General features: G+C 41.7%; 1 protein-coding gene across 1 annotated transcript in view; it reads left to right on the top strand.

The window, feature by feature from the left end:
• The window catches only part of LOC139406520 (CUGBP Elav-like family member 5), a 372,414-nt gene extending 357,178 nt beyond the window's left edge, over positions 1 to 15,236 (top strand). The window contains exons 8-12 of the mRNA XM_071149184.1: positions 10,907 to 11,113; positions 11,340 to 11,426; positions 12,337 to 12,480; positions 13,901 to 14,065; positions 14,337 to 15,236. Coding sequence (XP_071005285.1) covers positions 10,907 to 11,113; positions 11,340 to 11,426; positions 12,337 to 12,480; positions 13,901 to 14,028 — 566 coding nt within the window. The 3' untranslated portion in view covers positions 14,029 to 14,065; positions 14,337 to 15,236. The remainder of the gene's footprint in view (positions 1 to 10,906; positions 11,114 to 11,339; positions 11,427 to 12,336; positions 12,481 to 13,900; positions 14,066 to 14,336) is intronic.
• The last annotated feature ends 12,361 nt before the right edge of the window (positions 15,237 to 27,597 follow it).

The raw sequence follows: 27,597 nt of genomic DNA, 5'->3' as shown, positions 1-27,597 counted from the left end.
TAGCCCATCTGTAAATAGCCCATCTGTAAATAGCCCATCTGTAAATAGCCCATCTGTAAATAGCCCATCTGTAAATAGCCCATCCAACCACAACCTACCTCATCCCCATATTTGTTTTTGTTTTTCTGCTCTTTTGCACACCAGTATTTCTACTGGCACATCATCATCTGCACATGTATCACTCCAGCCTAAATTGATAAATTGTAATTACTTTGCCACCTTGGCCTATTTATTGCCTTACCTCCTTACTTCATTTGCACACACTGTATACAGATTTTTCTATTGTACAATACTGTACAATATTTTGTCACATGTGTAACTCTGTGTTGTTTTTGTTGCACTGCTTTGCTTTCTCTTGGCCAGGTCGCAATTGTAAATGAGAACTTGTACTCAGCTGGCCTACCTGGTTAAATAAAGGTGAAATACATTTAAAAAAAAGAAAAAAAAGGCTTCCCACAGTTGTGTCAAGTTGGCTGGAAATCCTTTGGGTGGTGGACCATTCTTGATACACACGGGAAACTGTTGAGAATGAAAAACCCAGCAGTGTTGCAGTTCTTGACATGGACCGGTGCACCTGGCACCTACTACCATACCCTGTTCAAAGACACTTAAATCTTTTGTCTAGCCCATTCACCCTCTGAATGACACACATACACAATCCATTGTCTCAAGGCTTAGAAATTATTATTTAACCTTTCTCCTCGCCTTCATCTACACTGATTGAAGTGGGTAACAGGTGACATCAATAAGGGATCATCATTTTCACCTGGAGTCACCTGGTCAGTCCATGTCATTGAAAGATGTTTTGTACACTCAGTGTATTGGTGTCAATATAGGTGTCAATCGGTGTCAACATATTGGTGTCAATAGAGGTGTTATCTCTCCCAGACAGAGATATATATATATTGATGTAAATGAAAGGCCCAAAAGATTGTCAAAGACTCCAGCCACTCAAGTCACCGACTGTTCTCTCTGCTGCCGCACGGCAAGTGATGCCGGTGCACCAAGTCTGTAACCAAGAGGACCCAGAACATCTTCTACCCCTAAGCCATAAGACTGCTAAATAGTTAGTTAAATAGTTAACCAAATACTGTAGCTATCAGGACTATCTGCATTGACCCTTTTTGCACTAACTTTTTGACTCATTACATAAGTTGCTGCTACTGTTCACTATGTCACTTTATTCCTAGTTATATGTACATATCTACCTCAATTACCTCGTACCCCTGCACAGTGACTCAGTACTGGTCCTCCAGACAAGTTATTGTTACTCATTATGTATCTATTATTACTTTTAATATTACGTTTGACTTTAGTATTATTTCTCTATTTTCTTTCTCTCTGCATTGTTGGCAAGGGACCTTTAAGTAAGCATTTCACTGTTAGTCTACACCTGTAGAAGCATGTGATGAATTAACTTTGATTTAAGCTGAGTAGTGTTAATTATTTAAAGCTATTTATTTCTCTATTTATACCTGTACTCTCTCACATTACACGTGGTGGACATGGCTCCCTGCTGCTGTCTCTCCTCCATGATACACTGGGCTCTCCCTGGCCCCAAGGTCCACCAGTGCCGCCCAACCAGCACAATCTCCCAACCTGTGACTTCTATAATCTCCTTTCTCTGAGCTCTTATCCCACACTGCATCTGCCTGCTGACCCTGAGGCACACGGCGGCCGCCACCCACTGCTAAGCCTTGGAAAATGAATTTGCCTGATGATGGAGAGGCTGCATTATGGCGCTGTACAGTAGAGTGCGTGTGGTCTGCCAGACTGGCTGTCTGAGCCCTCAGAACGGGGAGCAGCAGTCTCCTGGGGCCCCTCCAGAGAATGGGCCAGAGCTGCAGTCTAATTCATCACAGGTCGGCAGAAAACAAGCAATCGCAGGGAGCTTAAACAAAGAAATGGTGCAAAAGACACAAAAGCTCTCACCGGGACCAAGGCAATTCCCCTGGTCACAGCGGTAGGCTGCTTGAGTGTCAGGTTAAAGAAGGATTTTTGAGGCAATGAATTGTGTGTGTGCCATTCAGAGAGTGAATGGGCAAGACAAACGATTTAACTGCCTTTGAACGAGGTATGGTAGTGGGTGCCAGGCGCACCAATTTGAGTGTATCAAGAACTGCAACGTGCTGGGTTTTTCACACTCAACAGTTTCCCATGTGTATCAAGAATGGTGCACCACCCAAAGGACATCTAGCCAACTTGACACAACTGTGGGAAACATTGGATTCAACATGGGCCAGCATCCAGGTGGAACGTTTTCGACACCTGTCGAGTCCATACCCTGACCAAATGAGGCTGTTCTGAGGGCAAAAGGGGTGAGAGGTGGCGGGATTTCAACGCAATATTGGGAAGGTTTTCTTAATGTTTTGCACTTTTGAAAAGGGTGTGAAACTGCTCAAAAACTTTGATATAGGTACTTTCAATTTCACTAGTGGGATTATGAAGAATATACTGAGAACACAATTTAATTTAGGCTCAAATGTCTTTTGTTTTTACTTTACTTCTTTACTTCTCTATGGGAGATCTTTGCTTCGCTATAGAGGTTATTTACTTCTCTACAGAGGCTCTTCACTTCTCTACAGACGCTCTTTACTTCTCTACAGAGGCTATTTGCTTCTCTGTAGAGGCTCTTTGCTTCTCTATAGAGACTCTTTACTTCTCTATAGTGGCTCTTTACTTCTCTATAGAGGCTCTTTACTTCTCAATAGTGGCTCTTTACTTCTCTATATAGGTTATTTACTTCTCTATAGTGGCTCTTTACTTCTCTATAGTGGCTCTTTACTTCTCTACAGAGACTCTATACTTCTCTACATAGGCTATTTGCTTCTCTGTAGAGGCTCTTTGCTTCTCTATAGAGGCTCTTTACTTCTCTATAGAGCCTCTGTACTTCTCTATAGAGGCTCTTTACTTCTCTATAGAGGCTCTGTACTTCTCTATAGAGGCTCTTTACTTCTCTATAGAGGCTCTGTACTTCTCTATAGAGGCTCTTTACTTCTCTATAGAGGCTCTTTACTTCTCTATAGAGGCTCTGTACTTCTCTATAGAGGCTCTTTACTTCTCTATAGAGGCTCTGTACTTCTCTATAGAGGCTCTGTACTTCTCTATATAGGCTCTTTACTTCTCTACAGAGGCTCTTTGCTTCTCTAAAGGGGCTCTTTACTTCTCTACAGAGGCTCTTTACTTCTCTATAGTGGCTCTTTACTTCTCTATAGTGGCTCTTTACTTCTCTACAGAGGCTCTTTACTTCTCTATAGTGGCTCTTTACTTCTATATAGAGGCTCTTTGCTTCTTTATAGAGGGTCTTTACTTCTCTATAGTGGCTCTTTACTTCTCTATAGTGGCTCTTTACTTCTCTATAGAGAATATTTGCTTCTCTTTAGAGGTTCTACTTCTCTATAGTGGCTCTTTATTTCTCTATAGTGGCTCTTTACTTCTCTATGGAGGCTCTTTGCTTCTCTATAGAGGCTCTTTACATCTCTATAGTGGCTCTTTACTTCTCTATAGTGGCTCTACTTCTCTATAGAGGCTATATGCTTCTCTATAGAGGCTCTTTACTTCTCTACAGAGGCTCTTTGCTTCTCTATAGAGGATATTTGCTTCTCTATAGAGGTTATTTACTTCTCTATAGGCTCTACTTCTCTACAGAGGCTCTTTACTTCTCTATAGTGGCTCTTTACTTCTCTATAGAGGCTCTTTACTTCTCTACAGAGGCTCTTTACTTCTCTATAGAGGCTCTACTTCTCTACAGAGGCTCTTTACTTCTCTATAGTGTCTCTACTTCTCTATAGAGGCTCTTTACTTCTCTACAGAGGCTCTTTACTTCTCTTCAGACGCTCTTTACTTCTCTGTAGAGGCTCTGTACTTCTCTATAGAAGAACTACTTCTCTATAGAGGCTATTTGCTTCTTTACATAGGCTCTTTACTTCTCTATATAGGCTCTTTACTTCTCTATAGAGGCTCTTTGCTTCTCTATAGAGGCTCTTTGCTTCTCTACAGAGGATCTTTACTTCTCTATAGTGGCTCTTTACTTCTCTATAGAGGCTCTTTGCTTCTCTACAGAGGATCTTTACTTCTCTACAGAGGATCTTTACTTCCCTGTAGAGGCTCTGTACTTCTCTATAGAGGTTCTTTGCTTCTCTACAGAGGCTCTTTACTTCTCTATAGAGGCTCTTTACTTCTCTATAGAGGCTCTTTACTTCTCTATAGTGGCTCTTTACTTCTCTATAGTGGCTCTTTACTTCTCTACAGAGGCTCTTTACTTCTCTATAGTGGCTCTTTACTTCTCTATAGAGGCTCTTTGCTTCTTTATAGAGGGTCTTTACTTCTCTATAGTGGCTCTTTACTTCTCTATAGTGGCTCTTTACTTCTCTTTAGTGGCTCTTTACTTCTCTATAGAGAATATTTGCTTCTCTTTAGAGGTTCTACTTCTCTATAGTGGCTCTTTATTTCTCTATAGTGGCTCTTTACTTCTCTATAGAGGCTCTTTGCTTCTCTATAGAGGCTCTTTACATCTCTATAGTGGCTCTTTACTTCTCTATAGTGGCTCTACTTCTCTATAGAGGCTATATGCTTCTCTATAGAGGCTCTTTACTTCTCTACAGAGGCTCTTTGCTTCTCTATAGAGGATCTTTGCTTCTCTATAGAGGTTATTTACTTCTCTATAGAGGCTCTACTTCTCTACAGAGGCTCTTTACTTCTCTATAGTGGCTCTTTACTTCTCTATAGAGGCTCTTTACTTCTCTACAGAGGCTCTTTACTTCTCTATAGAGGCTCTACTTCTCTACAGAGGCTCTTTACTTCTCTATAGTGTCTCTACTTCTCTATAGAGGCTCTTTACTTCTCTACAGAGGCTCTTTACTTCTCTTCAGACACTCTTTACTTCTCTTCAGACACTCTTTACTTCTCTATAGAGGATCTTTACTTCTCTATAGTGGCTCTTTACTTCTCTATAGAGGCTCTTTACTTCTCTATAGAGGAGCTTTACTTCCCTGTAGAGGCTCTGTACTTCTCTATAGAGGATCTTTACTTCTCTACAGAGGCTCTTTACTTCTCTATAGAGGCTCTTTACTTCTCTATAGAGGATCTTTACTTCTCTATAGAGGATCTTTACTTCTCTACAGAGGCTCTTTACTTCTCTATAGAGGCTCTTTGCTTCTCTATAGAGGATCTTTGCTTCTCTACAGAGGCTCTTTACTTCTCTATAGAGGCTCTTTGCTTCTCTATAGAGGCTCTTTGCTTCTCTACAGAGGATCTTTACTTCTCTGTAGAGGCTCTGTACTTCTCTATAGAGGTTCTTTGCTTCTCTACAGAGGCTCTTTACTTCTCTATAGAGGCTCTTTGCTTCTCTACAGAGGCTCTTTACTTCTCTGTAGAGGCTCTGTACTTCTCTATAGAGGCTCTTTGCTTCTCTATACAGAGGCTCTCTACTTCTCTGTAGAGGCTATACTTCTCTATAGAGGCACTTTACTTCTCTATATAGGCTCTTTACTTCTCTATAGTGGCTCTTTACTTCTCTATAGAGGCTCTTTGCTTCTCTATAGAGGGTCTTTACTTCTCTATAGTGGCTCTTTACTTCTCTATAGTGGCTTTTTACTTCTCTATAGTGGCTCTTTACTTCTCTATAGAGGCTCTTTGCTTCTCTACAGAGGCTCTTTACTTCTCTGTAGAGGCTCTGTACTTCTCTATAGAGGCTCTTTGCTTCTCTATACAGAGGCTCTTTACTTCTCTGTAGAGGCTCTACTTCTCTATAGTGGTTCTTTACTTCTCTATAGAGGATCTTTACTTCTCTATAGTGGCTCTTTACTTCTCTATAGTGGCTCTTTACTTCTCTATAGAGGCTCTTTGCTTCTCTATAGAGGCTCTTTACTTCTCTATAGTGGCTCTACTTCTCTATAGAGGCTATTTGCTTTATAGAGGCTCTTTACTTCTCTACAGAGGCTCTTTGCTTCTCTATAGAGGTATTTGCTTCTCTATAGTGGCGCTTTACTTCTCTATAGTGGCTCTTTACTTCTCTACAGATGCTCTTTGCTTCTCTTCAGACGCTCTTTACTTCTCTGTAGAGGCTCTGTACTTCTCTATAGAGGCTCTACTTCTCTATAGAGACTATTTGCTTCTTTACAGAGGCTCTTTACTTCTCTATAGAGGCTCTTTGCTTCTCTACAGAGGCTCTTTACTTCTCTATAGAGGCTCTTTGCTTCTCTATACAGAGGCTCTTTACTTCTCTGTAGAGGCTCTACTTCTCTATAGAGGCACTTTACTTCTCTATATAAGCTATTTAGTTCTCTATAGTGGTTCTGTACTTCTCTATAGTGGTTCTTTACTTCTCTATAGAGGCTCTTTACTTCTCTATAGTGGCTCTTCTCTATAGAGGCTCTTTGCTTCTCTATAGAGGGTCTTTACTTCTCTATAGTGGCTCTTTACTTCTCTACAGAGGCTCTTTACTTCTCTATAGAGGCTCTTTGCTTCTCTACAGAGGCTCTTTACTTCTCTGTATAGGCTCTGTACTTCTCTATAGAGGCTCTTTGCTTCTCTATACAGAGGCTCTCTACTTCTCTGTAGAGGCTATACTTCTCTATAGAGGCACTTTACTTCTCTATATAGGCTCTTTACTTCTCTATAGTGGCTCTTTACTTCTCTATAGAGGCTCTTTGCTTCTCTATAGAGGGTCTTTACTTCTCTATAGTGGCTCTTTACTTCTCTATAGTGGCTTTTTACTTCTCTATAGTGGCTCTTTACTTCTCTATAGAGGCTCTTTGCTTCTCTACAGAGGCTCTTTACTTCTCTGTAGAGGCTCTGTACTTCTCTATAGAGGCTCTTTGCTTCTCTATACAGAGGCTCTTTACTTCTCTGTAGAGGCTCTACTTCTCTATAGTGGTTCTTTACTTCTCTATAGAGGATCTTTACTTCTCTATAGTGGCTCTTTACTTCTCTATAGTGGCTCTTTACTTCTCTATAGAGGCTCTTTGCTTCTCTATAGAGGCTCTTTACTTCTCTATAGTGGCTCTACTTCTCTATAGAGGCTATTTGCTTTATAGAGGCTCTTTACTTCTCTACAGAGGCTCTTTACTTCCCTACAGAGGCTCTTTGCTTCTCTATAGAGGTATTTGCTTCTCTATAGTGGCGCTTTACTTCTCTATAGTGGCTCTTTACTTCTCTATAGTGGCTCTTTGCTTCTCTATAGTGGCGCTTTACTTCTCTATAGTGGCTCTTTACTTCTCTATAGTGGCTCTTTACTTCTCTACAGATGCTCTTTGCTTCTCTTCAGACGCTCTTTACTTCTCTGTAGAGGCTCTGTACTTCTCTATAGAGGCTCTACTTCTCTATAGAGACTATTTGCTTCTTTACAGAGGCTCTTTACTTCTCTATAGAGGCTCTTTGCTTCTCTACAGAGGCTCTTTACTTCTCTATAGAGGCTCTTTGCTTCTCTATACAGAGGCTCTTTACTTCTCTGTAGAGGCTCTACTTCTCTATAGAGGCACTTTACTTCTCTATATAAGCTATTTAGTTCTCTATAGTGGTTCTGTACTTCTCTATAGTGGTTCTTTACTTCTCTATAGAGGCTCTTTACTTCTCTATAGTGCCTCTTCTCTATAGAGGCTCTTTGCTTCTCTATAGAGGGTCTTTACTTCTCTATAGTGGCTCTTTACTTCTCTATAGTGGCTCTTTACTCCTCTATAGAGGCTCTTTGCTTCTCTATAGAGGTTCTTTACTTCTCTATAGTGGCTCTTTACTTCTCTATAGTGGCTCTTTACTTCTCTATCGATAATATTTGCTCTCTATAGAGGTTCTACTTCTCTATAGTGGCACTTTATTTCTCTATAGTGGCTCTTTACTTCTCTATAGAGGCTCTTTGCTTCTCTATTGAGGCTCTTTACTTCTCTATAGTGGCTCTTTACTTCTCTATAGTGTCTCTACTTCTCTATAGAGGCTATTTGCTTCTCTATAGAGGCTCTTTACTTCTCTACAGAGGCTCTTTACTTCTCTACAGAGGCTCGTTACTTCTCTATAGTGGCTCTTTACTTCTCTATAGAGGCTCTTTGCTTCTCTATACAGAGGCTCTTTACTTCTCTGTAGAGGCTCTACTTCTCTATAGAGGCACTGTACTTCTCTATATAGGCTCTTTACTTCTCTATAGTGGCTCTTTACTTCTCTATAGAGGCTCTTTGCTTCTCTATAGAGGGTCTTTACTTCTCTATAGTGGCTCTTTACTTCTCTATAGTGGCTCTTTACTTCTCTATAGAGGCTCTTTACTTCTCTATAGAGGCTCTTTGCATCTCTATAGAGGCTCTTTACTTCTCTATAGTGGCTCTTTACTTCTCTATAGTGGCTCTACTTCTCTATAGAGGCTATTTGCTTTATAGAGGCTCTTTACTTCTCTACAGAGGCTCTTTACTTCTCTACAGAGGCTCTTTGCTTCTCTATAGAGGTATTTGCTTCTCTATAGTGGCTCTTTACTTCTCTATAGTGGCTCTTTACTTCTCTATAGTGGCTCTTTACTTCTCTATAGAGGCTCTTTACTTCTTTATAGAGGCTCTTTACTTCTCTATAGTGGCTCTTTACTTCTCTATAGAGGCTCTTTGCTTCTCTTCAGACGCTCTTTACTTCTCTGTAGAGGCTCTGTACTTCTCTATAGATGCTCTTTACTTCTCTATAGAGGCTCTTTGCTTCTCTATACAGAGGCTCTTTACTTCTCTGTAGAGGCTCTACTTCTCTATAGAGGCACTTTACTTCTCTATATAAGCTATTTAGTTCTCTATAGTGGTTCCTTACTTCTCTATAGTGGTTCTTTACTTCTCTATAGAGGCTCTTTACTTCTCTACAGAGGCTCTTTGCTTCTCTATAGAGGCTCTTTGCTTCTCTATAGAGGTTATTTACTTCTCTATAGAGGCTCTACTTCTCTACAGAGGCTCTTTACTTCTCTATAGTGGCTCTTTACTTCTCTTTAGAGGCTCTTTGCTTCTCTATAGAGGCTCTTTACTTTTCTATAGTGGCTCTTTACTTCTCTATAGTGGCTCTACTTCTCTATAGAGGCTATTTGCTTCTCTATAGTGGCTCTTTACTTCTCTATAGTGGCTCTACTTCTCTATAGAGGCTCTTTACTTCTCTACAGAGGCTCTTTGCTTCTCTATAGAGGCTCGTTGCTTCTCTATAGGGGTTATTTACTTCTCTATAGAGGCTCTACTTCTCTACAGAGGCTCTTTACTTCTCTATAGTGGCTCTTTACTTCTCTATAGAGGCTCTTTGCTTCTCTATAGAGGCTCTTTACTTCTCTATAGTGGCTCTTTACTTCTCTATAGTGGCTCTACTTCTCTATAGAGGCTATTTGCTTCTCTATAGAGGCTCTTTACTTCTCTACAGAGGCTCTTTACTTCTCTACAGAGGCGCTTTGCTTCTCTATAGAGGCTCTTTGCTTCTCTATAGAGGTTATTTACTGCTCTATAGAGGCTCTACTTTTCTACAGAGGCTCTTTACTTCTCTATAGTGGCTCTTTACTTCTCTATAGTGGCTCTTTACTTCTCTATAGTGGCTCTTTACTTCTCTACAGATGGTCTTTGCTTCTCTTCAGACGCTCTGTACTTCTCTGTAGAGGCTCTGTACTTCTCTATAGAGGCTCTTTGTTTCTCTTTACAGAGGCTCTTTACTTCTCTGTAGAGGCTCTACTTCTCTATAGAGGCACTTTACTTCTCTATATAAGCTATTAAGTTCTCTATAGTGGTTCTTTACTTCTCTATAGTGGTTCTTTACTTCTGTATAGAGGCTCTTTACTTCTCTATAGAGGCTCTTTACTTCTCTATAGAGGCTCTTTGCTTCTCTATACAGGCTCTTTACTTCTCTATAGAGGTTATTTACTTCTCTATAGAGGCTCATTACTTCTCTACAGAGGCTCTTTACTTCTCTATAGTGACTCTGTACTTCTCTACAGAGGCTATTTGCTATTCTACATAGGCTATTTACTTCTCTATAGAGGCTCTTTGCTTCCATACAGAGGCTTTTTACTTCTCTGTAGAGGCTCTTTACTTCTCTATAGAGTCTCTTTACTTCTCTATGGAGGCTCTTTACTTCTCTATAGAGGCTCTTTACTTCTCTATAGAGGCTCTTTACTTCTCTATAGAGGCTCTTTACTTCTCTATAGAGGCTCTTTACTTCTCTATAGAGGCTCTTTACTTCTCTATAGTGGCTCTTTACTTCTCTATAGAGGCTCATTACTTCTCTATAGAGGCTCATTACTTCTCTATAGAGGCTCTTCACTACTCTGTCTTTACCGAGGTGGTCCCCAGGGCTGATGCTCCACTATTGAGCTTACTTTCAAAGTAGCCACCATTCATATTGAGATCCTCCTCAAATGTACTCATTCACATTCCACACAAGATTGCACATGTTCAACAAGAGGCTGGTTTTAAAGGATCATCCAATTCTATTTCAACCGTGAAACATCCTGCAACCGCGCGTGTGTGTGTGTGTGTGTGTGTGTGTGTGTGTGTGTGTGTGTGGGTGTGTGTTTATTCATGGAATGTCAAACTATTGGATATTTTTCATGATGTTTCAAGAGGGTAGGAGTCTATGTTTTGCTTCCCCTGTCCACACTGAGCAAATCTTTCACTGTAATCTCCACTATCTCTCAGGATCTTACTGGAGTTTCATAGTGGTTCCCTCATCCTGTTCACACTCAGATCCAGCAGGGTATCTCAGAAACACAACAGACAGGCTCATTTTTTGACAGGTTCCCAGTTTTCCAGCGGGATGTCTCACCACCAGCGCCTGCTATGTAACAGTCCTTGTGATGGAGGGGAAGGAAGTGTAGTGAGCAAAATGGTGTTTGTGTGTGGGTGTATGTGTGTATGTGTGGGTATATATGTGTGTGGGGGGTAGTCTGAAAAAAGTATAAATATCCTTGTCTCAGCAGGCCTCAGCTCTCCACCAGCCAACATTACCACTCCCAACATCGTCACTCCCATCGTCAACGGCTTCACGGGTATCCCCCACCATCAGCCCAACGGACATCCCACCGTTGAGACCATGTATACCAACGGTCTCTCGCCCTACTCCACCCAGAGCCCCAACGCCGCAGACACCCTCCAGCAAGCCTTCACCGGAGTACAGCAATACACAGGTATTGTACACATCGAGAAGTAGAGCAATACACAGCACAGATACTGTGCACACTGGCCTGGGCCCTTAAACCCTGGCCCAGACTGAGAGAGATGTGCACTAATATGGTGCAGGAGTAAAATCAGGGACTATATGAGATATACCAATACAAAGTGTGTGTGTGTGTGTGTGTGTGTGTGTGTGTGTGTGTGTGTGTGGGTGTGGGTGTGTGTGTGTGCGTGTTACAGCTATCTACCCAGCCGGCACACTGACTCCCATAGGTCAGACTCTGCCTCAGCCATCACAGGTCATCCAGCAGCAGCAACAGAGAGAAGGTGAGGGTGAGAGAATAATATTTCTATTTTACAACGCTATTGTAAATATTCACTTTTATTGCTTTATTGTCATATTTCAATATTCCAATTTACAGGTTTAAGAGTATTATGTTAAATACAATTGCATTTCATTTTTTGGTATTACACTTTCCTAGTAATATTGTCCAGGTGTTATAATGCAGTGATGAAATGTTCTCATGTTGAAAATGAAAGTGTTACATAGTACTCTGTACGCATAATGGTATTATCTGGGGCAAAACTAATCAATCATCATCATCTATGTGATGCAGGATGGACTTTGGCTTCAACCTTTTCCTAAAAGTAGACTACATGGAGATTACATTAGAGCATGTACAGTATTGGTTGATTGCGTTGTGTAATCCATTGACTGGGTTCAAACACATTTCTAGTCACATCTCAATCTGCTTAGCTGATTATGATGACAACCGTGTGGGATGTCATGTCATTTTGGATTCACTATTTCTAAGTCGTTACCAATCTGTTTTTCCTCAAATAAGTATGCGTGCATTATTATTATTATGTAGGCCTTTGTGTTGATGAAATAGTCTGATTTCCACCATTGTTTGACTAGATTATATGCTTGAATGAAGGCTTAATGCTGCCTCTGAACGTCTCCATCTAAACAAATCAGCAAGTTTCCACCTCAGTGATGTAATGGTGCCACACCATGCAAAATCAAATCAAAGTTGGAAATGCACAGTTTGTATTTGTGGTGGTAAGCACAGTTTTATTATTTATTAATACTGTCACAGAAGTCAGAACAAATGTCTTTGCCACTCCATTAGTCGTGCTCCTCAGATCTGTTCCCCGGCCAAATGAGAAGCCACGGGTCTGCAGGCAGCGGTAAATAGGTCTGATTGTGGTTTCCATGGTTTCTGTGTGTTCGCAGGGCCCGAGGGCTGTAACCTGTTCATCTACCACCTGCCACAGGAGTTTGGAGATAACGAACTCATGCAGATGTTTCTGCCTTTCGGGAGCGTCATCTCCTCCAAGGTCTTCATGGACCGAGCCACCAACCAGAGCAAATGTTTCGGTGAGTTTTAAAGCTAGTTTTAAATGGGTGGTCTATGTTTGTTCTGTCAACCAATCAATTAAAACAGTTTCATGTATTGCAAACAAGGCAATGATTCCTATGATATTTCAACAAAAGTAAAGTTTTTAAACAAATTGGTAGCCTATAATCCCCTTGTTATCTCAGTGGGGATGTCCTCGGAGCTTGAAAAGCGTTTATCGATCTGTTTACTACAAAGCTTTGGAATAGGATGTATGTAGCCACAGCATCAAGAACACCACTCTGTAACCCATATACCTGTCAATACCCAGGGTGCACTGGTGCTGATTCACACCCCAACCTGGATCTGGTCCCACTTGGCTCCACAGACCAGACCTGACTTTGGCCTTGAAAAAAAAAGTGGGGATGAAGAGAGGGGAGAGAAAAGATTTGGCAAAGGACAATTATAGATCAGCATTTGTTTTCACTTGAGGGAGCCGTACATCCCTGGGTAAAACTGATTACTGCCATGCTCTCAGGGCGAACTTAATAACATAGAAATTCATAAAAGAAGTCCTATTTGCAGTATTGACTAATACACTATGCATTTACAACATAATGTTAGGTCTGACAGGGCTGCTTTGTAGGGTAATTCATCTAGAAAGCAGGAAGAGGGTTAAACCCAGACTGATGGTGCATGGAGAACAGCTGACATGGAGAGCTCCCCTTAAAAGGAGGTTTAAGTCCACATCCTTCCCTGTTATCTGTGGCACGGTTGGCCTGGGGTCCTCCTTTCATCCTCTCCTCCTCCCTCCCTCTCTCCCCCTTAACCCTTCCCCCTAATGAGGCATTATAGGCAGACACCTCCCTCCCATGTGGCAGGAGACCTGGGGAGGCTCCTGTTGTTTTTCATGGGTCATCGACTGTTGCTAATGACACTCTAGACACTGGGGATTGCATCAACCGGAGCCACACTCCACTGCAATTTCTGGTCACTTACTTTTACAGCTTTATTCTTACACTTGATGGAAACAGGATGCTCAGCATGAGTTTGGACTTGAGTGTCTAGGGTCATACACATGTGCCTCTGCTTCGGCCTGTCTCTCTGTATTCATCTGTGGGCTCTGCTTTTCTGTGCAAGTGGCACATCCACAAACGCATGCTCATTGATATATATTGAAGAGCATTTGAGAGTGTTTGCACAAGCTACATGGAGAAGAAAAATGGTTCGAATGACAGAAATTGTTATATATTGTTCAATAATGTTCAACATTACTTTGGTTCCCATCAAAATAAGCACTTTGATATAATAAATAGTCAAAGCATAATGCTATTAGATTGAGCAAGGGCATTGTTTGAAATCCTTTCTCTGTTTCCTCATAATTCAATTATTATTTGGCTACATTTTCGTATTGTACAGTTTTGGCTTTTAGGTTTATACACTTCGTTTCTTTTCTCCTAGGGTTTGTGAGCTTCGACAACCCAGCTAGCGCACAGGCAGCTATTCAAGCCATGAACGGCTTTCAGATTGGAATGAAGAGGTTGAAAGTCCAGTTAAAACGACCGAAGGATGCCAGCCGCCCTTACTGACACAACCTAGCCATCAGTATTCACTGCAACAGCACAGGTAAGCCCAGTGGACTCTCTTATAGACTCAGACTGATAGAATGCCTGTCAACTAGAAATGGGAAAATCTATCATCATCATGATAGACAAAGATTGACTGAATTGCAAATGTGGGCTGGCTTTCTCCAAACCATCAAACTGATATCATGGGCAGAATTTAATAATTACAAATAACTGTAAAATCTATACCTCAAGAAATGTAATCTACATATCTAAATAACTTCAAAAGAAAGTAAGCTAGATCTAAACATGGTTTGATATTTGTCTTCTAGGTTTTGAGAAAACTGAAGATATCTTGGAGTTCAACTTTTTTCTTTGAAAACAAAAAAAAATGTTTTAAAAAACATCAACACAAGGAATTTTTGAAGACATATCAGCATTTACTTATGAAGAAGACATAGGGTACTGCAGCTATAGGAGGAGGTGTGGAGTTAGCAGAAACTACACAGAAGGACTTCAACAACAACGCAACAAACTGCACAGTGCAAGACAGACTAGAGAAGTAAAAAATGGGAAAAAGATGTGAAACTCTTAACAACAGAACTTTTCTCGTTGAGACTTGAATTGTTAATTAAGCAACAAACAAACAAAAAGCAGCAACAACAAATAGATTTCTATATACGTATTATATACACATATATATAAAGAAAAAGGCGCTTGTGGCTTTTATTATACTGGACAAATGAGGGTTAAAACTTGAAGATCAAGACAAAGTGGTAAAAAGAAGCGATTCTGTCCCACTGATGGACTTTCTTACTCTTTCCCTCTTTCTCTAATTCTCTCACCGTCTTTCAGCAAGCGCAGAACTATGGCTTTCTCGGGTCACCGAGGTTTCCATTAGCTACAGTACATCTGAAAATATTTCACCCCTAAGGGACCAAAGGACCAAACATTTGTATTGTTCTAAACGGTAATATATACTATTATTGATTCTAATACTGCAAACTACAATTAATAATGTTACAAGGTCAAACTTAAGAAGAAACTTACTAGCTTCTGGTTGGAGGAGGAAAAGGGGTTTGGTTTATTCTCCTTTTACATTTATAGCTACTGGGTTTGAGAATATTTAAACAAAATATCAAAAATATAAAAATATTTGAAAAGCTATACTATTTTAGTGGACGTAGAATATGTGGATTAGAGATTGTTTCGGGCATGTTCAGATTTTCTCTTAGCAGTCATCCTTCACCCTTACATTCCAAATCTGCACTTTTCATTTTCGACATATCTCTCTCTAATAACTTCTCTGTGTGGGAGCAATAAGGCAACTCTGAGTAGTTGCACATGAAGCTCAACACAGTAGTGCCAAAAGATATCCTGTAAATTGTGTCAAACCAAACATTCAAGACATACAGTGTATTGAGAAATGTCTTCAATCATCTGCTGTTTCTAGTCCTCTGTCAGTGCACTGCATTCCATCCTGATGTATTGTCATTGTAGACCCCCATCTTTTTCATTGCAGAAAAAGGCATTCCGTGTCAGGAAAAAGCGAGGCAGCATCATTAAAGCCCTGACAATACAGTTAATCTGACCACTAAGCTCAGCGGTAAAAGTGCCACCCTGTAGTGTGGATATGTAGTAGTAAAGAAGTGCAACACCTTCAACTGGTTAATAAAATATACAAATTACCCTGACAATGGTTATAAAATTGTTATCCAAGCTGCGCAAGGCTTGCCGGGTCCTGCCCCCTTCCGCTGCCAACCTTCTCCAGCTGCTCTCTGCAGGGGGGGGGGGGGGGGGGGGGGGGGGCTCCCTGCTCAAGCACATTTATTTTTATGGGGACCATCATTTTACGGGGACCTGAGAGCTAACGCGCATCATAATTAGGGCAATGCTAATATTGATCAGATGGGGAGCAACACTGCAGGGCAAAAGATGCACAATCAATTAACACACATGACATATATCTAATACATTCCTGGAATGGAAACAAATGGTTCTATGTAGCATAGCAGCAAGCAATGAGGTCAAACGGAGGCCTGCCTGTTTGCTGTAGATGGGACTTAACTAAAGAGCAGATGCAGTCTTTCCATTGGGCACAATAGCACACTGAGAGGAGAGCTCTTACACCATGAGGAACAGCTTGGCTTTAGCAGCCTTAGGAGGTCAAATTAATAGCAAAATGATCCATCAATTAGACTGCAGCAGGCTTGACTTTAAATGTAGTTACTGCAGCTGCTGCTCGGAAGGAAAGTCAAAACCAGGAACACAAACTCTGCCACAGAGGGACAACATCGAAGCATACTATTAGCCTGAACAACCAATACTCTGTTTTCTAGTAGCTGGCAACACATATGGCCAGATTGATTAGAAAAAGTAAACTGTTAAAGCAGTAGAAGTTACTATTCCAATAAAATATGAACATGGTTTACACTAATGATATGTCTGGGATGAAATTGGTTTGAAGATGTGTCTCTTCAGTTGTAGTAGTAGTTCTACTCAATTCTATTCCCTTTTATAATTTCCATCGCAAAGCTATTCTATTATCATACTCATTCTCCTCTGATGCCTATCCATCTCCCACTGAGAGGCATCTCCCTCCCTCTCTCTTTCCCTCTCCCCCCCTCTCTCTCTTTCTCTGTCTCTCTCTCCCTCTCTCTCTCTCTCTCTCTCTGTCTCTCCTGTAGGTTGACAGAGTCCAGCCTTGCTTCTCTCTGCTCATTATGCCTATTTAGACACTGTTTTGTTCCACCACACATCCCGTATGTCTGTCTGTCTGATGACTGGCAAATGGCATCTCTTGGGTTTGAATGACTGAGCAACAAACCAGAATGACAATTTGGCTGAGCAAGTATTCCCTACCAGCATATATATTTAGTGCTCTCTGAAGAGTGCTGAATGTAAGCCTCAGCATTGAAACCAAATGGACAATGCATACTAAACTTGACCGCTGACAGCAACAAAAGGCTAGAGTTCTTGTATGCTGTCACGGTGTTGTAATGCCTTTATCAACATCGGAGTTGCCAAATCTCAGTCGAATGCATTTATAAAGGGAAAACATCTATTTAATTCCTCCATCAGACATTAAAATGTGCGGATTGTATATCCAAAAAAGGGAGAAACGGATGAAAGATTAACAATATTCATATGCAGCAGTGCAATTGGTAGTAGTAAATAGTAGTAGATTAAATGTTTGATGATGTATTAGTAGGTGAAATATTCGCAAATTATAGAACAAGATAGACTAAGAACATAATGACAAGGTAGGTATTTGAACACAGTCTCTTCATGAGTTACTGTGTTGGTCCCCTCCATTTTCCCTCCCCTGTCTGGACTTGGCACCTTAGGAAGCTGTTACATACAGACATGTGCCCCAAGGGTAGCTACTGGAGGGATTTTTTCATTATTAAAATCGAATTAAATTCAACAGCTTGGGTAATACAAATTAAAGATGGCAACTGTGGCTGAAATGTAATTAGTTTGAGAAATGTGAGGTTATTTTTGTGGAGGGGGAAAAGTTTAAAGAGTACAATAATTGCGACGGAGGCGTGTGGATGGAGACTGTTTATATCAATTCCAGTATTATTTGCCCTTTGAGCGTGAGTTTACATGTGCTGTCCTATCTGATTTGGAGGCAACACTAGTAATTCTCATTGCACTAACTAAAATTGAAACAATGTGCTTGAGCCAGTGAAATGTTTTACACTGTTTTCATTCTCGCACCATTCTGCCATGTTCATCCTTTGTCATTCCATCTCTCCAACCATGATGCTCATTCAATATCTGAGCATGCTCAATAGGGGGGCTGGGGGGTTAAAGATTATAATAATGGTACTAGCTACTCGCTTTAACTATATTATTATTTACCAATGGTTTGAATGCTAAGGATAGTAGCTTATTATTAATATGAAATCTGTATATTATGGAAAATCAGCACAGGTCCTTTCTTTGGGTGGGTGGAATGGGTGGAATGGAGAGGGAGGGGAGGGTTTTTGCTTTATAAAGATGTTAAACTTCTGGTTTCTCAGCACAAAGCATACAAAAATATATTACAAAAGTATTGAATCTGTTTAGTAGATTTTATTGACATGTTATAGGGCAAGGGACATTTCAGTGCTATTCTCTAAACCTGGACCAGAACAATGCTGTTTACAGGCAATTTTTTTTTTCAAGAGGAGAGCACCACCTATCTGCTTGATGGGCTCAGTACAGCATGGTTAACTGAAATGGAAAGCAGTACCTTTTTATAAATAATAAATCAATTAAAATATGTGTTCTGTAATAGCCTGAGAAACCAAACGTTTTTTCCCCTGTTGACATTTCTTGAATACTTGCTGCTTAGATTATTTCATATTAATGATTAATAATTTAATGGTTTTATAATTATTTATTTGATCAGGTAAGAAACTTGATATGTAAATGTATTTATTCATCTATTTATTGAATTGTTTATTTACTGATGTGTTTATTTAATTGATAATTGATTTCATGTATTTATTTTATTGTTCTGTTATGATAAGGTATGTATAAAAGGAAATGCTTATTGGGGCTTTTCTCTTTCTCTCCTTTTTTTCAATTTTACAATAAAATTTCAAACTGGATGTTGCATTCTCAGATGTGTAATAAATGCATAACTGCACCACAGAAAAGGGGAGTCGTTGCACGAACAGCCATTCCAGGTGTCCATCCCTCTCCTGAAGGCAGTGTATGTCTATGGGTATAGGGTAATTGAGTGTGCTGAAATGGCCATTATCACTGATTACCTTATGCCCTTTCAGCACGTTACCAGCAGTACCAATCACATGCAATCTCTAGGGCAACACCTCCAAGACCTTCCGGAAACAAACTTGTGATAATTCATTAGAAAATATCTGATAGGAGTCTGTCCTAGAATTCACAGTGTAGCATAGAGCAAGGCAGTAGGTGGAGGGTTAATGTATCCATTTTATACTCCTATAGAAACCTAATGAGGCAAGGGGTAGAGTGATTGAAATGACCTGTCATCCTGAAGACTGAGGGCCCAGTGCTCTGCTATTTAATAGGTTACCTCTGATGGTATGGTTATTGGAAATTATATATTTTAAGGCCAATTTTGATGGGTAACAAAAACCAGGGGGAATGATGCTACATTTTCATCGACCACGTATATGTTTGGACGAAGTATGGGCAGGAACAGTCAAAATGATTGCGTTACAAATAAAGAAACTGGTAAAACATAAATACTGTACATACATTATGCTATCAGTGCAATGAATATAAATCATGGCAGCTGCACGAACAGATTGCACCTTCATGCAATACTGACAAAAAGTACAGTATATCCATGAAAATATACCATGTCTTAGGTAGACACAGGAAAACAAACAAATATGTTATCACTGACTTGACAAATTGGCCTGTGTAGTAAAAATCTAAAGATAGGCAATTTAGTGACAGAAACCGTATGGCTGTGACACTACAGTAATGAATGGAGGAAGAACATTTTAAAGAGCAGTGGGAAAAGGGAGGACAAAAAAAGTAGAACCACTGGCTCATGAAATAAATTGGCCCAATTATAATAAAGTGTGGCTCTTGGTCAGTGTGCAAGCCCGGCAGTTCATCTTTATTACAATCAGTTAATGAAAATCAATCCCCCTCCTGATAAACTCTTATCTCCACAGCCTTTGCGCACCCCGTGTGCAGGGACATAATAAATTAGGGTAATATTGCCTTTGATGAGGGAGTGAATTGCAAATTATTGTAACTTTCCAAGATTTATGATGCAGATGCCGAGTGGGGTTTTTCCAGGCTCTGGGATGCAGAGGTGCCATTTGTTAAAAGTTTAGTGACACAGCCTCACAACAGAACTATACACAACTGTCCAGGTAATCTCTACTGTGTATTGCCTTACTGTACAGCAGTGCAACTACCACTGCAATGGCATTAATTACTTCTTGCATCGGATGAAGGAACATCCTTTTTACTTGACACAATACAGTGAATAGAATGCACAACATGCCTGAAAGACACAACCCAGGGGAGGGTATACAGCAACATGCCTGCTGAAAGACACAACCCAGGGGAGGGTATACAGCAACATGCCTGAAAGACACAGCCCAGGAGAGGGTATACAGCAACATGCCTGCTGAAAGACACAACCCAGGAGAGGGTATACAGCAACATGCCTGCTGAAAGACACAACCCAGGAGAGGGTATACAGCAACATGCCTGCTGAAAGACACAACCCAGGGGAGGGTATACAGCAACATGCCTGCTGAAAGACACAACCCAGGGGAGGGTATACAGCAACATAAGCGGTTGCTTAGAGTTGTCCATCAGTAGTTTTTCTCTTGCTATGTCAGTCACTAACCAGGTTTCCATCAGCAGTTTTTCTCTTGCTATGTCAGTCACTAACCAGGTTTCCATCAGCAGTTTTTCTCTTGCTATGTCAGTCACTAACCAGGTTTCCATCAGCAGTTTTTCTCTTGCTATGTCAGTCACTAACCAGGTTTCCATCAGCAGTTTTTCTCTTGCTATGTCAGTCACTAACCAGGTTTCCATCAGCAGTTTTTCTCTTGCTATGTCAGTCACTAACCAGGTTTCCATCAGCAGTTTTTCTCTTGCTATGTCAGTCACTAACCAGGTTTCCATCAGCAGTTTTTCTCTTGCTATGTCAGTCACTAACCAGGTTTCCATCAGCAGTTTTTCTCTTGCTATGTCAGTCACTAACCAGGTTTCCATCAGCAGTTTTTCTCTTGCTATGTCAGTCACTAACCAGGTTTCCATCAGCAGTTTTTCTCTTGCTATGTCAGTCACTAACCAGGTTTCCATCAGCAGTTTTTCTCTTGCTATGTCAGTCACTAACCAGGTTTCCATCAGCAGTTTTTCTCTTGCTATGTCAGTCACTAACCAGGTTTCCATCAGTAGTTTTTCTCTTGCTATGTCAGTCACTAACCAGGTTTCCATCAGCAGTTTTTCTCTTGCTATGTCAGTCACTAACCAGGTTTCCATCAGCAGTTTTTCTCTTGCTATGTCAGTCACTAACCAGGTTTCCATCCACAGTTTTTATGCGAGTAAAGTCACACCAAATTAAAAACAATCACGACAGCTGTGATGGAAACAGCAAGTTTTAGTACAATTTTATAAATGGCGACAGATAATTTATGGTGGGAACTTTTTGTGTATTCAAAATGTATTATGAGAGAAAATGGCGGTGGGAACGCCTTTTGCGCAAATGTTGATATAATGTCCAACATATCGAAGTAAACTTGGAGTCACACATATGCTGTGTGGTCCTGCCATTATCAATCAAATGTATTCATAAAGCTTTTTGACAAAGCTATTGGTAGAGTTGAAAATGTGATTTATTTGAATCCCCAGCAATTCAGTTTGGTGGAAACATACCACTGGTGGGAAAATTCACATATTTTCTTCATGTAGATTTTATTACAATGGCAATAAAATCTGTCGCCAATTGGATGGAAACCTAGCTACTGACAAACACTCAATTAGTCATGTCAGGTAACAATGTTTTGATTGGTATTTAGTCTATATTTAGCCTGTTATCTAAACTTGTAGAAATCATGGGCGAATACCAACCGGTCATGCAGGGCATGTGTCCTAAGGCCCTGACCTCCAGGGCCCCCATATTGATTTTGTTGGTCATTGTCACTCAAATATCATATTAACATGGCTTTAGCAGGGTTGGGGAGTAACTGATTACAGGTAATCAGTTGCACTTAATCTGATTACAAAAAAACATGGAACAGTAATCAGTTACATTACCAGTAAAAAATATTGTTATCGGATTAGATACTTTTGGAAAACTGCATTACTTCTTGGATTACTTTTAAATTCAGAAATTATGTCTGAGAAAAAATACATTATGACACCTTTCTGTTTTCTCAATGACATTCATTTCAGCAAAAAGGCGCAGTTCTAAGTTTTTTCCACCTGAGTTAGTCTGACCACTATGATGACACCAAATGTGTTTGATGGATCTTTTTTTGTCTTCTTCTAATGCCTCTTAAATGGAAAGTAATCCAAAATAATACATGTAATCAGATTATGATACTGAGTTTGGGTAATCCCAAAATGATGTTACTGATTAACATTTTCGACAGATAATTAGTAACTGAAACGGATTACATTTAGAAAGTAACCTACCAACCCTGGGCATGACATTGCAAAATGTGTAGAATTGCAGGATATTAGCTTTAAAAAGTGAAAAAATGTCTCTCTACCTCATGGCAAAATGTCTAGAATAGCAGGAAATTAACTTTAAGCTTAATATTTTCTCTCCGCTTTCAAGAGAGGGCCACTAAAATGTTATGTCACGAGTTTGGGGGCCCCCCAGCCAAATCTCACTTAGGGAACGCAAAAGGCTAGGGCCAGGCGTGAGGGTATGTGTTTACTTAAGTAGAAATGGCAGTCCTCCTTTATACTATTATTGTCTCTCATACTAGAGTAGTTTGATATGTAGGTCAGTGACCATGTGTGTATCAGGTTGTCTGTATCAGAGACATGTTCAGGTTCCCCCTGTCAGCCTGATTATTTAAGAGACAGAGAAACATTGACTTGTTCAAGTATGAAAGCCTGTGCTTTGAGATAGCTGGGATCATCTAGAATCCCCCTCTCCATGCACACCCTCCACCTACAGAAACGTCTAACATGTTGGCTTATGTTAAGTTATGTTGTTCTGTTGCTGAGATCTATGCAACAGTGTGTGAGTGGTGTTTATGTGCTGAATTACAAATGGCTGTATCTTACACAAGCACAAAGGTAGGGCCACAAACTAGGCCCACAAACCAGGGCCTGAATGCATAACTATTTTACCATTATGCACAGCACACCAGCTACCTGCCACTGATTCATGGGAAAACAGGACGAGTTGTGATTTAATAGGCCATGAAAAACATGTAAAAAAATAATACAAACTTGAGAACTACCATACTTGCTGCTGTCCACAAAGGTAGCTGAGCTATTAAACAGGAGTTCCACACTTTCATATAATTAATTATTTACTCCCTAAATGTGAAATGATTGAAGTGAAAGTGCTTTTAAAAAAGATTCTCAGTGTCCAGAGTGAATCTCAGCATTTTTGCTTGAAATAAATTGCATACATTGAAAGTCTTGCACCATGTTTTTCAGTATAATCTTGACTGAAGATAATATCACTATACCAACTATAACTTCACCAGTCAAATATTTAAACAGCACTACAATGCGAAGCGACTTGACATAGAACATTCTGTTGACCTTGTATAATACAGAACTCTGTGTCCTTATCAAGGCCAAGTCATTTTCAACCTTGTTTAAAAACAGCCATCAATCTAACTATTTATCAATCAAGGAGAGGACTCATAGCACTATCTATTTATCTTGCCAACTGCTCTGTTAATATCAAATTAATTTCTCAGTTGAGAGTATCAATCACTCAAGGGTTTCTTCTCAACTCATTAGCATTTTAATTGTCCTTGTTTACAGGGGAAAATGAAGGGAGACTTGTTGTAGAGAGTGGGTGATGGCCAATCTATATGGCTGAAATGTACAAACCCACTTATGTCAATCCTTTACATAACGTAAGTCTACATGTGTGTACCATTCGGAGCATGCAAGACATCTACTCTAAAGGAACATGTTTTTTAAAGAAAAATGTTTCTGTAAACGTATTTATTTATTCTGATCTTCTAACCTAATTTGTGTACTGGCTTGTCAGATGTTTAAACATTTCAAGTTTTAACTATTCAGAGCCCGCATGTCAGTTTTAGTGGCAGTAGTCATGCTGTCACTAGTTCTCCCAGATATGAATCAGGACTGAATCTTGAGTTTGTTTAACACCGCTAGGAACATTTAAATTTCATCTCCCCACCATGTTCACAATTGTAACGACGTTCATCTGTAGGAGGAGAAGCGGACCAAAAAGCAGCGTGGTGGTTATTCATGTTCTTTAATGGAAAACTGAACAATACATTAAATAACTCAAATCTACAAAACAACAAACGGAACGTGAAAACCTATACAGCCTATCCTGTGACAACAAACACAGTGACAGGAACAATCACCCACAAACACACAGTGAAACCCAGGCTACCTAAGTATGATTCTCAATCAGAGACAACTAATGACACCTGCCTCTGATTGAGAACCATACTAGGCCGAAAACATAGAAATGCCCCAAAACATAGAAAAACAAACATAGACTGCCCACCCAACTCACGCCCTGACCATACTAAACAAATACAAAACAACGGAAATAGAGGTCAGAACGTGACAGTACCCCCCCCCAAAGGTGCGGACTCCGGCCGCAAAACCTTGACCTATAGGGGAGGGTCTGGGTGGGCGTCTGTCCGCGGTGGCGGCTCTGGCGCGGGACGCGGACCCCACTTCACCATTGTCTTAGTCCGCCTTATTGTCCGCCTCCGTGGCTTACTCACCATGACCACCCCTCTCAATGACCCCACTGGACAGAGGGGCTGCTTGGGACAGAGGGGCAGCTCGAGACAGAGGTGAAGCAGCTGCTCGGGACAGAGGGACAACTGCTCGGGACAGAGGGACGATAGCAGCTCGGGGCAGAGGGGCAGCTGCTCGGGGCAGAGGGGCGGCAGCTGCTCGGGACAGAGGGGCAGCTGCTCGGGCGGCCCCTGGCTGACTGGCGGCACTGGCGGCCCCTGGCTTACTGGCGGCCCCTGGCTGACTGGCGGCCCCTGGCTGACTGGCGGCACTGGCGGCCCCTGGCTGACGGGCGGCACTGGCGGCCCCTGGCTGACGGGCGGCACTGGGCAGACGGGAGGCTCAGATGGCGCTGGGCAGACGGGAAGCTCAGATGGCGCTGGGCAGACGGGAAGCTCCGGCGGCGCCGGACAGGCGGGAGGCTCCGGCAGCGGCGCCGGACAGGCGGGAGGCTCCGGCAGCGGCGCCGGACAGGCGGGAGGCTCCGGCAGAGGCGCCGGACAGGCGGGAGGCTCCGGCAGAGGCGCCGGACAGGCGGGAGGCTCCGGCAGCGCTGGAGAGGAGGAAGCCCCTGTAAGGATGGGCCGGAGAGACAGCCTGGTACGGGGGGCTGCCACCGGAGGGCTGGTGCGTGGAGGTGGTGATGGATAGACCGGACCGTGAAGGCGTACTGGAGATCTTGAGAGCAGGGCTGGCACCAACCGCCCTGGCTGGATCTTCACCCTAGCTCGGCAGATGTGGGGAGCTGGGATGTAGCGCACCGGGCTAAGCACGCGTACTGGGGACACCGTGCGAACAACTGCATAACACGGTGCCTGACCAGCACCACGCCCGCCACAGTTAGCACTGCTAGGAGCACTGTAGTGCTGAGATGGCACAGGACGTGCAAGGCTAGGGAGATGCACAGGAGGCCTGGTGCGTGAGGCTGGCAGTCTTCACCAGACCCCTCAGGATGATTATGGAGAGCTGACCCCGGTGCCATTAAATCCCTGACACGCTCCGTCGGGCGAATGTCGTGCCTCATGCACCAAACCAGCAACTCCCTCATATCTCTCTCCTCCAATTTCCCCATTAACTCCTTCACAGTCTCTGCTTCGCTCACCTCCAACACCAGCTCTGGTTCTGAGCTCCTCCTTGGCTCCTCACGATAAACGGGGGGAGTTGGCTCAGGTCTGACTCCTGACTCTGCCACACTCCCCCTGTGCCCCCCCCCAAGAAATTTTTGGGGCTGACTCTCGGGCTTCCATCCGCTCTGCCGTGCTAGTTCCTCATAATGCCGCCTCTCTGCTTTTGCTGCCTCCAGCTCGGCCTTGGGGCGGCAATATTCTCCTGGCTCTGCCCAGGGTCCTTTCCCGTCTAGAATCTCCTCCCAAGTCTATCTCTCCAAGTAGTGCAGCCTCTCCCACTGCTGCTTTTGCTGCTGCTGTTGCTCCTCCTGCTGCTGCTTTTGCTGCTGCTGCTGTTGCTCCTGCTGCACCAGTCGCTTCTCCTGCTGCTGCCTCTGTTTACCACGCCGCTTGGTCCTTGGTGGGTGGGTGATTCTGTAACGACGTTCGTCTGTAGGAGGAGAAGCGGACCAAAAAGCAGCGTGGTGGTTATTCATGTTCTTTAATGGAAAACTGAACAATACATGAAATAACTCAAATCTACAAAACAACAAACGGACCGTGAAAACCTATACAGCCTATCCTGTGACAACAAACACAGTGACAGGAACAATCACCCACAAACACACAGTGAAACCCAGGCTACCTAAGTATGATTCTCAATCAGAGACAACTAATGACACCTGCCTCTGATTGAGAACCATACTAGGCCGAAAACATAGAAATGCCCCAAAACATAGAAAAACAAACATAGACTGCCCACCCAACTCACGCCCTGACCATACTAAACAAATACAAAACAACGGAAATAGAGGTCAGAACGTGACAACAATCAAAGAACAACATGGACAGTTTTAACCCATCTATTTATGGAATGAAAAATGATAAGGCAACTGAAGTGGGAGGGTTGACAAATGTCATTAAAACAGAAAAGGCTGTATAGTGCAGAAAAATAACCATTAAAGCGTCAATTGGACCCATATAGCCGTCAGCATGTTAACTAGTGCTCTGTGTGCTCGGCTGCCAAGACAAGATATCTTGTGACAGGTTTTACAACCCAACACAATTTACTCTCTTCATATTTTTCCCCTCAGATGATATAAAAAATAAGGGTGATGAAGCAGGCATCCCAAAAACAAAATGATTTAGGGCATCTGGAGTGTGCTAAGAGTATAATGATAAAATGTTGACGCATTTCATAATTTCCCTGCCTGTCTCCATACCCTTGTGACTCATTGGAGTATCACCTGAAATGTGCATACTAGTATACAGCAGACAATGTGAGAATATGGCTTAGTCTACATTGCAAAATGAATAAATACTGGAATAAAATACAGCCAGGGAATGCTGACGAGCTAACTGGGAACATTTATGTATCTAACAATGTCCTGTGCTGTCTGTGGTGTATTTATTGTTTTAAAATACTGTCAAGCACAGGCCAAACCTTGTTTGAAGCCTAGTCTGGCAAACTAGATCAGATTCACTAGCCAGCTCAGCAGTAAACTAACATTTACACACAGACCACACATAAACACCCCCTACTGCTGCACACACACACGCGTATGCACACAAAGAAAGTAGAGCCAGATAGAAGCAGTTAGTTTGGGGACTCTTGAGGAACCCGGCAGGGAATCAGTGGGATAATAACCACGGCATGTTCTGTATGCAGGAAGAGGGCACCTATAGCCTACAGACTTGGAAAACCTGGATTATTACCTTAATATAACCATTGACTATGCTTCTATGAATGGTACTTTCAGAGTGCTATACACACCCTTCTGTTAACCATATTTTGTAGTTGCCAGTTCAGGAATAGCCTATAAGTCCCTAACAAAACAAACAAAATGAGGTTCTCTCCTCACTTGGAGACAAAACCTTGTCCCTCACTATTTGTCAAATTCTAAATTATTTGGCACAGATCTTGGCATAAAAAATAAATAAAAAAATAGTTACCCAATTGGCTTAATCCAAATTAATTTCAGAACTGCTTAAATGTAGATCTCCATTTAATCAACAGGAAAGTGGGCTGGACGGGCTAGAGGGAAAGCCATCAATA

The sequence above is a fragment of the Oncorhynchus clarkii genome, chromosome 4 (genome assembly GCF_045791955.1).
Source record: "Oncorhynchus clarkii lewisi isolate Uvic-CL-2024 chromosome 4, UVic_Ocla_1.0, whole genome shotgun sequence".
In the NCBI taxonomy this organism is placed as follows: domain Eukaryota; kingdom Metazoa; phylum Chordata; class Actinopteri; order Salmoniformes; family Salmonidae; genus Oncorhynchus; species Oncorhynchus clarkii.
Note: the sequence above shows the minus strand (reverse complement) of the source record. Positions and strands in the feature narration are given on the sequence as shown.